Source organism: Euprymna scolopes, chromosome 27 (genome assembly GCF_053919585.1).
Source record: "Euprymna scolopes isolate OS-2025 chromosome 27, ASM5391958v1, whole genome shotgun sequence".
Classification (NCBI taxonomy): Eukaryota; Metazoa; Mollusca; class Cephalopoda; order Sepiida; family Sepiolidae; genus Euprymna; species Euprymna scolopes.
Window position 1 is genome coordinate 68304666 of NC_136508.1, and position 13811 is coordinate 68318476.

The following is a 13811-nucleotide window of genomic DNA, read 5'->3' on the forward strand; positions in this document are numbered from 1 at the left end:
ATGTAATTGCCTAAAAAAGGAAGAATCACATATTTTGGGGAGGCAGGTGGGGGTGATTTAGCAGGTGCTAATCTGCAATAATACTAAAGAAATCTTGCAATATTTTAATTTCTAACAGTACTAGTATTAGATTTCAGCTTCTTGTATATAAAATGCATTACAATTCAACTGAGTTTTCTAACTTCCTTTTTTTTTTAATGGATGCATGAATTTTTATGGTATTGCAACAGATTTGTGAACATTTACTGCAGATTATTTTGAGCCCATTAATTTCTGGAGATTTTCAGTGCCATATTTGGATTCCCTGCTCCCAAGTACACTTATATGGCAAATTTCATTGCTTTTAACAAAAATATAACATTTTTATTGAAAAAGTAGTGTAAAAAATGTGATAAAAGGCAAGAAGGAAAAATATCCACACATGCAGGACACAAAAGATAGTCATAACTCATTTTTAGTCAGATTTAAAAAAGTTTAAAAAGATTCTTAGATCGTCAAGCCCTTTTTATGTATGCTATTATCAAGATATTTTATACAATCCCAATTTTTTCTTGTGTGTTGGTAATTTTAGGTAAAAAATAATATATACTTAAAGATATTAAAATTAGTAAAAACTTTAAAAATTATATAAAATTATTAAGTAGAAAAATAAAAATAAAATTTATCGAATTAGTTTTATTGTATTTGTTAATGTTGAGACTTGAAATCCAAGGGAGATAACTGCAGCCAATAATTTTGACAAAATAATTGTAATCCACGATGGCAGACCACCAATGCGTATGTTTTTTTTTTTTTTTTTTTTTTTTGTAAAAAATAATCCTAGCAGATATTCTACTCGATCAATTTTCATAATTTTTTAAAATTTTTACTAATTTCGACATAAGTGTCGAGATGATAGTGATTTTGCCTAAACTGTATTTTTTGAAATGCATTATACTGTGCAAGCGCTTCTATTTCTTCCACTACCAATCTGAATATAATTCTTCCCTGGTGGAATCAGACAGATTAATTTGATGCAAAAAAAAAAAAAAAAAAAAAAAAAGAAATGTCATAATATCATATTTAAAAAAAAAAAATCACTCAATTGTGAAATGTAAAAGAAAAAAAATGAAAAAGGTGAAATAATAAAAACGTCTTTTGAAAATCCATGTTTTTAATTTTTTTTTTTTTAGTATATATGATTTTTTTTACATTTCATATTGTTCCAATGTGTTTTTTTTTTGTTGTTATAAATTTGATGCTTATTTAGAATTAAACCTATTTTAAAAAATAAATTACAGAAAAATTTTTGTAATGTACGTAGCCATAAAATGAAATGAAGATATCATATTCTAAAAATCACGTAAATTGATCAAGTATAGAAAATCATATTTTTTTACGATTTTTAGTGATTTTAATAGGAAATTGTAGCCATTAGAGGGGCTCAGTAATTCAAATTGAGTTGTCTCCCCCTTATCTGTAAATCACAGAGGATCAAAACAATGTCTCGCTTCATAAAATTTAATTTTCTTAGTTAAAAAAAAAACAAAAAAAAAAAACAAAGCTACTTGATTAATTTACTTGAGTTTTGGAATATGATATTGTCGTCCGGTGTTGGGTACATACATACATCATAGTTTTTTCAAGATTTTCCTGCCTTTTTGCTTCAAAAACAGGTTCAGTTCTAAACAAGCACCATAAAGTTTTATGCTAGACAGACACAACAAACAGATATACATCCACTCATTACACAACAACGGCACTATGACATGCAATAGCTATCTTCACTATCTGAAGAAGAATAGTCACGTTGAAATTTCTGCCGTTTCGAACCTGCTTCTTCAGCACCAGAGTCTGTGTTATCAGAGGACATATGCCGAGATTGCCGATGATCATGAATGGAAGAACGCTCACGAGTTATCGCATCCCCACGTCGACTACTACTACTAGTGCTGCGACGTCGACGCACTGCCCCAGGACTGTTGACAGTCCCATGGAGTTGAGGCTTAATATCAATTTCTTCACCACAAACCCTTCGCGGTCTGTGCTTACGACGCCGATGTTCTTTGCGCATTTTACGACGAATGTAGCGAACTGTCTCTGATCCTGAAGATAGCTCTCGTGACCTACGGTGTTTTCTGTGTTTGCTACAGCCCGTACTCTTTCGTCGCTTACGACGCGGTTCCGAATCACCACTTCGACTATCATCAGACCTAGATCTATAATGATGTCGTGGTTTCTTTGTTTTACGCCTGGAAAGGAAAAAAGGAAAAAGAAAAAAACTTAAAACATTGAAAAAGACAAAAACTTTTTTTCTTAATTGCACAACCATAAAAATCTTCAAGAAACAAATTCAAGATAAAAATAAATAACATAAAAAAGTAATCACAGAATTACAGAGAAGTTATTTTTACAGCAAGAAGACAGAACAAAAAATAATTGCAGGTAAAAAAAAAAAAAAGATGGTGTTTGTCTAGGATTTCCCCATGTATTGAAAAAAAAAAAAAAAAAATACAGAAATTCTTTATAATATATGTACCTGTAATGAGACTAAAAGATCATATTCCAAAAATTAAGTAGTTTCATTTTTATAAAGAAAATCATTTTTTAAACGATTTAAAGCGATTAATGGAAACTCTGGGCATTATAAGGCTGATTTTGCAAGTTTGAATTATTGAGTTACCTCCCTTTGTTTCTTTAAGATGGTGATGTGCAACAGTCCCTCCTTACTTACTCATGAAATTTTATTTTCTTAATCAAAAACTAGTGGGACCTGTGGAAATTCCACAGAGGACTCATTCATATGTAATATATTGATGTTAGCATTCTGTAGATGTTCAATGTAAATGGAGACGCTCTGATATTATTGCAGCTTTTTTGTTAAAACTGTAGAATTATTTATCTAAGCTAGCATGAACGCCTGGCAAAGCTCGGTCATAAAGTATGCTTAAATATGATATTTTAATTCTTGGAGATTTTGTATATATTATTATAGAGTTAATTTTTATATATGATAAAGTTGCGATTTCAAAAATGAAAAAAAATATATCCATGACTTGGGTGCATAAGCTTGAACCGAAACCAAAATAAAAACTTATGAAAAATATATATATATAACTTGAGTTCCTTCAGCCATAATAAAAACCGAAATCATAACTTATGAAGAATTTTTGATAAAATTATTTATAAAAAAAAAATAAATTACTGGAGTGACATCAGTTATAATCAAAATCAAAACCGAAACCAAAACTCATGAAGAATTTTTGGTAAAATTATTTATTACAAGAAATGGAAGTACATAACAATTAAACGACTCGGATGTAAGCGTGATACAGAAAATAACACACACACACTATCGTATTAATATATAGACTAGCAGGATTTGTGGAAATTCCACAGCGGCATCTTTCATATGTAATATATTGCCGCTGGCCACTCTGTGGCCATTCGGCATAAATAAAGGCACCATAATATTATTCTAGCTCTTATATTAAAACTGTATTGTTCCCCCTTACTAAAATAATAACATTGATATATTCCCTCGGCTGATTATTTCATTACAAACACACCAATCAATTAACTAACATTTCATTATTTTTCATAATTCTTGGATATGTTACTAATTTCGACAATCATTTTTCATAATTTTCACCCACATTATCGCACCCCTCCCCACTTATTAAAATAATAACTTGGATACATTGTAATGAAATCATGAGCCCAGACAAACACGCCAACCAATTAACTTACACTTCATCATTTTTCATAATTCTTTAATAGGTTACTAATTTTGACAATCATTTTTCATAATTTTAACCCACATTAGCGCCACCCTTACTAAAATAATAACTATGATATATTTCCTGGGTTGGTATTTCATTACAAACACACCAATCAAGTAACTCATATTTCATCATTTTTCATAATTCTTGGATATGTTACTAATTTCGACAATCATTTTTCATAATTTAATCCACATTATCACCCTACCCCTTATTAAAATAATAACTTTGATATATTATCTGGGCTTATTATTTCATTAAAAACACACAAATCCATTAACTCACATTTCATCATTTATTTCATAATTCTTGGATATGTTACTAATTTCCACCATTATTTTTCATTTTTGAGCCGCATTATCCCCCCCCCTCCAATTTCTAAAATTGTAACTTTGATTATATTGCTGGGGCTGATTATTTCATTACAAACACATCAATCAATTCCGGGTATTCCCATAATATATATGTTCCAGCTATCTTATCCAATCCCAGGTGACGCTGCGTATTGTGCTAGTATATATCTTACACCTATCTCATTCGATCCCAGGCGACGCTGGATATTCTGCTACTATATGTTTTCCACCTATCTCATTCAATCCTGGGTGACGCTGGGTATTCTACTAGTATATATTTGCACTTATCTCATCCAATCCCGGGACTGACTTTATGTCCACCACTCCATCACAATATAATTTGCATCAGGTCCAACCATTCATATTCTTTATTTCAAAAACCTCATCCACAGACAGGGAAGGACAAATGGTCCTTCTCTATGCCTGTGGATGTACACTTAGTACAGAAGCACAAATTAATTAGCGCAGAATACATGTATATATTAGACTTTTTGTCATGTTAAAAATGGGCAAAAGTTATAGCCTGTTGACTTAGAATGAGTGTTTTATATGAAATTTATGTCTGGATAGGGTTAAATTTTATGTTCATTTTTGCATTAAATACTAATCCCTATTAATCCCAAACTGTCCATTGAATGGATATCATAATACTTAATTCGCTGCACCTTATCATAACAAAAGTGCATAAAAATTTCAGCCAGATCTTTCCAGTAGTTTCTGAGAAAAAGTGAAACAGACTAAAATAGAAATTGATTTATCGCATGTAACAAATCTACATCTGACTACTGCAACAAAAGTTTTACATTTTTACAATAACAAACACTCATCATTTCACTGAGGAAAATACTCCTTTTCGGCGCTTGTCCAAAATTCCTTCCTCACAATAAAAAAGAATTAAAGAAAAATATGTATGATGTATATACCCATGACAGAAAGAAAATCTTGTACACCAAAAATCATGTAAATTGATCAAGTAATTTTATTTTTAAAAAAGAAAATCAAATTTATGGCTAAATGACCTCGCCATGTCATCATGTAAACAGTCTGAAGGAACAAGGGAGATAACTCCAAATAATCCAAACGGTTGTTCTTTATTATATTAGTGAAATTCAGAAACTGAAATATTGAATTTTAAGTAAAATCAATGGTATCTACTTAATTGTCATGTCGCAAGATTGAAAATATACAAACATTATGAAAAACGATAGAGTAAAAAATCATTTATTAATGAGAATAGTTTTCGAAGACAATTAGCAAAAATTTTGCTAAATTGGCCAAAAACCTCCCTGTTTTCAAACTTTCCGGTTCCTTTTTATGCAAAACTCAATTTTTGCTAATTATCTTCAAAAACTATTTTCATTAATAATTAATTTTCTACCTTATTGTTCTTTGTAATTTTTGGATATGTTCATTACTGTGACATGACAATAAAATAGATAACATTGGTTTTAGTTAAAATCCAATGTTTCGATTGTTGCTATTATGTCAAAGAAGAACAAATTCAAAATTTTGCTACATTTTAGAAAATCATTCTTAATATGGGGGGTAGGATCTCAAATTCACTTAAAAATTATTTTCTTTATAAAAATAAAATTGCTTGATCAATTTACATGATTTTTGGTGTACAATATTCTTTCTTTTTTTTTTCGTCATATCATTTCATATATTTTTGTTTTGTTGATGAGGAATTCTGGACAAGCATCTCCTTTTCTTCCACCTCTTACCAAACTGAATAAAGCAACTAGAAATGAGTATTTTATTTACCTCCTCTCCAGGAGGTTAGACACAAGGTCAAGCATAAGTTTGAAAAGTCAGCACTCAAAAACTAGTGCATTCTGGCCTACAAAAAAATGCTGGTGCCTGTGCAGAAAAATAATATTGCTGTTTTTGTTGTGTCAGCGTTCACCGTGGGTTGGTTGAGACAGCTCCTCCAACTGAATTCTCTACATCTCGTATCGACGTTATCCAGGCATATCGGGCTGAAGCTGCAGTTGATATAAGTTTTGGAAAAAAAGAAGTAGAAAAACAAAAAGCATCAATGTTAGGTGCATTTTGTCTCAGGAAGCCAATACCTTGAATGAATGCTGAACTTAGTCATTTTTTATGCCTCGTTCTTTGAAAAAACTCGGCCGATCTGGCTGAAATTTTGTATGAGCCTTTGTTATGATAAGGTGCAGTGAATCAGGTATTATGGTATCCGTTCAATGCACATTTGGGGATTAATAGAAATGAGTATTTAATACAAAAATGAGCACATTTAACCACATTCAACCATCAATTTGGCATAAAACACTCATTCTGAATCAACGGGCTATAACTTTTGCCTGTTAAAAACAGGCAAAAAGGTCTAGTTAGTTATTGTATTATTCTTAGTTATTACTGCCTATAGTAAGGATCGAACCTTCAACCTTTAGAAGACTATCATTTAGAACTGATAGTAATTAACACCTTTATCCATTGTGCCAAATGTTCATTTATTGTTTCTATATTTGTATAATTTGGATTATTCAGATTATTATTATCTTAGTTGTTATTTTGACAATATAGACATATAAGTTGCAGAGTTCAAAAATGACCAAGTTCAAAAGAATGCACCTGAAGAATGTTGAAGCTTACATTGGTTGAAACGTCATGAAAACAGCCACGCTGAAACTAATTCTCCGAATGATCCAAATAATCAATCCTTATTTAAATGGTATTCAATTTAAATTTAAAAAGAAAACTGAAATATACAAATGAGAAAGAAACAACCAACCTTTTTCTGGACCTCCTTTTGTGCCGGTGATGATGATGATGATGGTGGTGATGATGATGATGATGTCCATTTTCTTCATCTTCGGAACGATCACTTCGGAACTCGTCAGGATAAAGCTCCTTGTATCCACTATGACCCCACCTTTTAATGTATGAAAAAAAAAAAATGGAAACTAAATTGAAAAATACTTTAAAAACGATGATCAAAACATAAGTATAACAAGTTGTTTACCGAGGATAGTATAACTTGGTGTGTCTGCACTGTGGGTATATCACTTGAAAGACTGTTACACCCTGGGCAGGAACAAGCTCTTCAGGTACTAAACGATAAGCCATGAACATGGATGATATGCAGACATACTTTAGACAAGTGGTTTATATGTCATCTGTTGCGTCTGCTTGACGGGTCTTATTTTTATGGTAAGTGCAAGTCTGAGCTTCAATCTATGGTTCCCCCCCCTTGCAAAACTTTCATGAAAAACACTCGTCTAGCTGAAAACACTGTCAATAATTTCCCCCATTCTTTATCTGTGCCTAAACCGAAACGTAGATTCCATGAACAAAGTTTCTTTCTTAGAACTGCACGCCTGTTAAACTCTCTTCCATTTGCCTGTTTTCCAGCTGACTACAATTTAGTAGTCTTCAAGTCCAACATAAACAAGTTCTTGATGAACTGTCCCCTTAAGTAATCCAATTTACCAAATTTCCATCACTAACGATTACATTTTCCCATTGATTACTATAGACTCAATAAGTCTTATCCTCGAGTAGCCTCCAGGCCTTGATAAGTGGTGATTCCTATGTAAAAAAAAAAAAAAATAGAGAGATTTCGGCGTCAGTACTGGTAGAGACCATTTTGGTGTGATTAAACGAAATAAGCAAATAACTCATCTTTTATTTAATAAAAATCAAGTTCTTCTATTTTAACATTTAAGAAGGAGCATTTTTAGAACTCGAAAGTTAAGGCATGTGATTTATTGCATATTTGGGATCCTGATTTCAACTTGTCTCTTCCCGAGGACAAAAAAGGTTGAGTATAAGGCTTTTAAATGTGGGGAAACATTAGCTCCCAAAAAGAAGGCTATCATTGTGCCACATTAGAACGGTGAAGACAGATATGAAATTGCTGGCAGGTGTGCCGCATTTATGGTGTTCAATGCAGGAATGGAAATGACTGAAGTGTGCTGAGGACTCTGCTGCTGATAAGCGGGGGTGGACTGCCTTGACACCGGGATGCAATGAACTCATTTAGCACTGGCTCAACCCACTCAGGTTGAATACTGCTACAGTGAAATATAAGCAATGAAAAATTTACATTGTATCATTCAAATAAATAGTTGTGCCATATACAGACAGAAAAAACATAACATATATTTAAAAAAGCAAAAGAAAATGTTTGGTTCTTGTACAGAATTCTACTTATATTAAAACACAAAATTAAAGAAAATCTGTATGTATGATGTATGTACCAGTAATGAAATGAAAATGTCATATTCCAAAAATCATGTAAATTGATGAAGTAGTTTTATTTTTAAGAAAATCATTTTTAAGCAGTTAATAGAAATTCATCTAGTAAGTATGAATCACTGTTAAGTTATCTCCCTTTGTTTCTTGATATTTTTCAAAATGGCGGGGGAGAGTCACTTCTTGCATACTCATAAAATTTTATCATCATGATTATGTACATCATACAATTTTTTTTATTTTTGTTTTTTTTTTTATAGGGGGAATTCTGGATAAGAACCAAATGTTTTTTATGTGATACATAATTATTCTTTTCAACCACTTTGAATTAATCTCTATTTTGGGAGATGACAATAGCTAAGTGGTTAACGATACAGATTGACAACCTGCGTGTGCCAAGTTCAAATTCAACTTATTCCACAGAAACACTTTCACTTAGGATATTGGCAACCTACACGTGGTCTCTTCCATAAGTACACAATGTTTTTCTAGAAAAGATTCTAACTAAAAAGATATTGGGGAAACCTATGCAAACAATAGAATCATCTGATTCATACGGAATGACTGAATCTTTATTTTATCGCTTGACTCAATGGAATATTTAGCAGGAATGTGACCAACCAAAAAGCTGAAAGTGAGATGAATTTCTCGACCTGGGTCCAATGCCTCTCCCCCCTTTCCTGTGTGTGTGTGTGTGTGTGTGTGTGTGTGTGTGTGTGTGTGTGTAGAAAAGACAGTACAAATAAAAAGAAATAACTGATCACTATCAACTAAGAAAGTCAAAATTAAGACAAAAACACTGAGTAAACATGAGGAAGGAAAGGAACAGGAAGTCATTCTTTGATAAAACAAAAGTCACAAGTTCTTGTCCAGAATTCACCATATAATTAAAAAAAAAATCTGTATGATGTACGTACCCGTCACAAAACGAAAACATCATATTCTAAAAATCACATAAATTGATCTAGTAGTTTTATTTTTATAAAGGAAATCATTTTTAAGCGATTAATTGGAATTCATAGGCATTACAACATCTAGTAAGTATGAATAATAGTTGAGTTATCTTACTTTTAGATTTTTTTCAAAATGTTAGCGATCACAGTTACTCTTCAGATACTCATAAATTTTCATTTTCTTATGTAAAAATAAAACTACTTGATCAATTTACGTAATTTTTGGAATATGATATTTTCATTTTGTCATAGGTACATGAATAAAGAAAAACATGTATTATGTTTGTTTTTTAATATAGGGGAAATCCTGGATAAGAATGAAGTCATCTAACTCCTTTACCCTCTTCATAAATTGCTTGAAATCATAGCCTTCACCACAAAATTAACATTTTCAGTTTTCAAAGAGATCTTTCATCAAAGAGAAAATTAGTCTTTTCTTATTAAAAAAAAAAAATGCAGATTTTGATAAAACAAAAAAACCAGACAACTCATATCTGTAGATGCTCTAATGATTTAAACTGAAATCCGATTTTCCTGGATTAAAAAAAAAGTGTTATTTATATATTAATACGATAGCGTGTGTGTTATTTTATGTGTCGCACTTACATCTTTTTTCTTCCGAGTGACTGTCGTTTAATTGTTACGACATTCCATTTCTTGTAATAAATAATTTTACCAAGAATTCTTCATAAGTTTGGGTTTCAGTTTCAATTATAGCTGAAGGAACTCAAGTTATGAATCACGTTTTAATGTGTTTATATATGCATAAAATAATCCAACATTTCCACACGCACATTTATAGATTCTACCCAGAATGGGAAAGACTTTAGGATTTTTTCCTTTTTCACTCGCATGTGGTCTGTGATCATTTTCTTCTGCATTTTTCCTACAAAATCCTGAGGATGTCCCCTGAAATTGGGACGAAACGTTGATTACTATTTTATTAATTCTCGGTTTTCCTTCTCAAATAACATTATATATATATATATATATATATATATATATATATATATTTTTTTTTTTTTTTTCCTCATAAGTTTCAGTTTCAATTCAAGCTGATGCACCCAAGTCATATGGATATATTTTTTTTATTTTGGAAATCACAACTTTATAATATATAAGAACTGATACAAAATTGTTTATAATAATATATACAAAATCTGTATAAATTAAAATATCATATTTAAGCATATTTTACAACCAAGCTACACTGGGCGTCCCTGCTAGCTTAGATAAATACTTTTGTGGTTTTAACAAAAGAGCTACAATAATATCAGAGCATCTACATTTACACTGAACATCCACAGAATGCCAACGTTAATATATTACATATGAAAGAGTCTTCTGTGGAATTGCTACAGGTCCCGCTAGTGAAATGTGACCCCATATACCAGTACTACAACACGTGCATAAAAGGAAACAAAAAAAAATGTTAATTATTTCTTATCTATTTTTTGCTTAGATATTAAAAACAAAAATAAAGAAAAATCTCTATGATATATGTAGCCATGACAAAACAAAAATATCATATTCCAAAAATCGCATGAATTGATTAAGCATTTTTATTTTTATAAAGCAAATCATTTTTAAGTGATTAATGAGAATTTGTAGGCATTACTACATAAATCTCGCAAGTTTGAATTATTGAGTTATCTCTTTTTTTTTTTAGATCATTTTTAAAATGGCAGGCAAGGGAGCTATTTTTATGATACTCATAAAATTTGATTTTTTTATTTAAAAATGAAACTAAAATTTATGTGATTTTTGGAATATGAGATTTTTTCGGCATGGGTATGCACATAATTTAGCCTTGTTTTTATTTTATTTTTTAATATGGGGGTATTCTGGACAAAACACTTTTTTTTGTACATCAAAGTCTTTGAACAAAATTAAAATTGCATCTTTAAAAAAAAATGTTTTAAAAATTAAAAAAAATATGTTTTAAATGTAAACGAATGCATTGAACATAGAAAAACGGAATTTGTAAATATTTTTAACTTAACTGTAACGTATTATGACATTTATTAACAAATGTAAACCTTGCTAATTTGAGGATTATATTTCCTCACTGTAACTTGAAACTTATGAAAGATATTCAGTCATTTCCAATAAATAAAAAAGAGCATTTCTAGATATAAAATGTAGTAATTTTAGTAGAGAATGTAAATATAAGAGATGACATATATTACAAATCATTTTGTTGAAGTTATGTAGTTATTGTTCTTGATTCATCAATGTTAAGGCAAGAGTTGCCTCCCCTAGTGGATACTTTAATTATTTTTAAATTATCGTTATTAATATCATTATCCTGCTATATTATTTTTTTTATTATTGTTATTTCATTCCAAACAAGGCACAGTGCCACTTTGACGTAAAGGGATACTACTTGGTACCAAATTTACAGGGATACTATATGGGGAGTTGAACAGCGAAAAGTCTGTTCACATTGTACTTCAATATGTTGGTATAATCGAGGGAGGAGGAACCAGAAGGGAATTTCAAAATCTAGCAATTCAAGGAAAAAAAAGCTATTTAAATAAAAGGCTTTATGGTATCTAAGGACCTCTACAGTGTAGGGGTGGGATTTTGCTGCTTGTAGGGTGAGTCTGGGATACAAGTGCTTGGAGTTTATCAGAGCACATTCCATAAAAATACTTATAAAACAGGCACAAGGATGTAACATTTCAAAGATGGGACAGAGATTGGAGTTTGGTTGATAACGCAGAACCTATTAGGTTCACGATTCTTTCCTGAACCCTGTCTAAGCGTCAGAGACTACTGGCAGATGCAGCAGTTCAGATATGGCAACAATACTCCATGCATGACTGAATGGTAGCTTTGAAGGGGTAAAGGATACTCTCAGGTGCAAGTAATTTTTTAGCATGATAGAGAGATCCCAATTTCTTTACAACAGCTTTGACAATGTCCTCAATGTATTTGTTCCAATTCATGTTACCTGTGAATGTTAAGCAAAGGAGTTTGAACGAAGCCCTTTCAGGTAGTGTATCATTAGCCATGGCTATCAGTGGTTGAGAATGTTTCTTGCAATTATTAAAGGCAAGAAGCTTAATCTTGGCAGCATTGAATGTTACCATGCATTTATGCCCGCATTCAATTACAGACTGGAGGTCTTCCTCTAAGGTTTCAGTCATTTCCTTCAGTATGTATTCATTCGTTTTCCCCTCATATCTGTTATAGAGCATGATGTCATCAGCAAATATCTCAGAGACAATTTCATCAGAAAGATCATTTATGAATATGAGAAATAATAAAAGTCCAAGGGTCAACCCTTGTGGCACATCTGCATTTATATCATGTTGTTTTGACATATCATCGAGGACAACCTGGATTTTGTTCCTATTTAAGAAGGATTTGATTATAAGTATTCGTCCCGTTATACTATATACTTTATTTTTTAGACCATCGTACCAGACTCTGTCAAAGGCTTTAGATATATCTAGGGTTATTGCGCGAGCCTCCTCTATCTTATCCAGTGCACAGTATAGATATTTCAGTTAGGATATCTGAATATTGTTGGTCAGAAAGAAGTTTAGTATCTATGAAATGGTGGACTAGTGCTTCATTTTTTAATGACTCAAAGATTTTGGCGAAGAAAGGGAGTTGGCTAATGGGACGAGGATTCTTGAAAACTGGTACAACAGAAGCAATTTTCCAGCAGTCAGAAAAGCAAGATTCGGTAAGGCATTTGTTGAAGAGTTTGGAGAGAACTAGGGCAACCTCAGCAGAGCATTTGTTTAATAGCATAGCTGAGGGAGATCAGGCGCCTACACACTTTCAAGGTATCTAAGTTTTTTTATGATATCACAAACATGGGAAGGGGTGATTATCATTGAGTGTGGTTTCTGCCTGCAAAAGAAAATTTAGGAGGCAGTGGTTTGCTGGGTATAAAGTGGAATTAGAAGCAAACTATTGGGCAAGCAGGTCAGCCTTCTTAGTTGCCATATAAACAACCTCAAGATTGTTGGATAGATGGGGGAATTATTAACTGTCTATTATTTATTACATTGTTAGAAATTTTCCAGAAATTGCAAGTTCCTAATTTCTGCAGCTCAATGCGTTTTCTGGTGATTTCAGTCTGCCTTTTCTTAGCTTTGGCTATTTCACTCTTACAATTGTTTCTAACTTCTGTATAATTTTTGACTACTTGCACTGAACTTATGTTTGATAAGTCTGTGGAATGCCTGCTGCTTTTCAGCAATGGAAGCTGCGCAAGTAGAAGGGAATCATTGCAGAGAGTGGGGTTTGCTATGGACCTTTCATATGGAAACAAGCACTTCAACTGCTGCTTTGAACCATTCTGTAACCTCATTTGCACACTGTTTCACAAGAAAAGAAAAGATAATACCCCATGAGGCAACTCTGATCTGATCCCTGATAGTTTCCTAGTCAGCCTTCTTGAAGTACCTTGTAGTTTTGAACAGTGACTCTTCAACTGTGGGTTGAGAATTTAGGGTGATGTCTATCAGTATCACAACATTGAATATAGAAAATAAATAAAATATATA

General features: G+C 31.9%; 1 protein-coding gene across 2 annotated transcripts in view; it reads right to left on the bottom strand.

The window, feature by feature from the left end:
- Positions 1–1133: 1133 nt before the first annotated feature.
- Positions 1134–13811, bottom strand: part of LOC145248893 (uncharacterized) — a 33081-nt gene continuing 20403 nt past the window's right edge. For both annotated transcript variants that reach the window (XM_080110663.1, XM_080110662.1), the window contains exons 4-5: positions 6870–7010; positions 1134–2231 (exon numbers count right to left, since the gene is read on the bottom strand). In XM_080110663.1, coding sequence (XP_079966789.1) covers positions 1742–2231; positions 6870–7010 — 631 coding nt within the window. In that variant the 3' untranslated portion in view covers positions 1134–1741. The remainder of the gene's footprint in view (positions 2232–6869; positions 7011–13811) is intronic.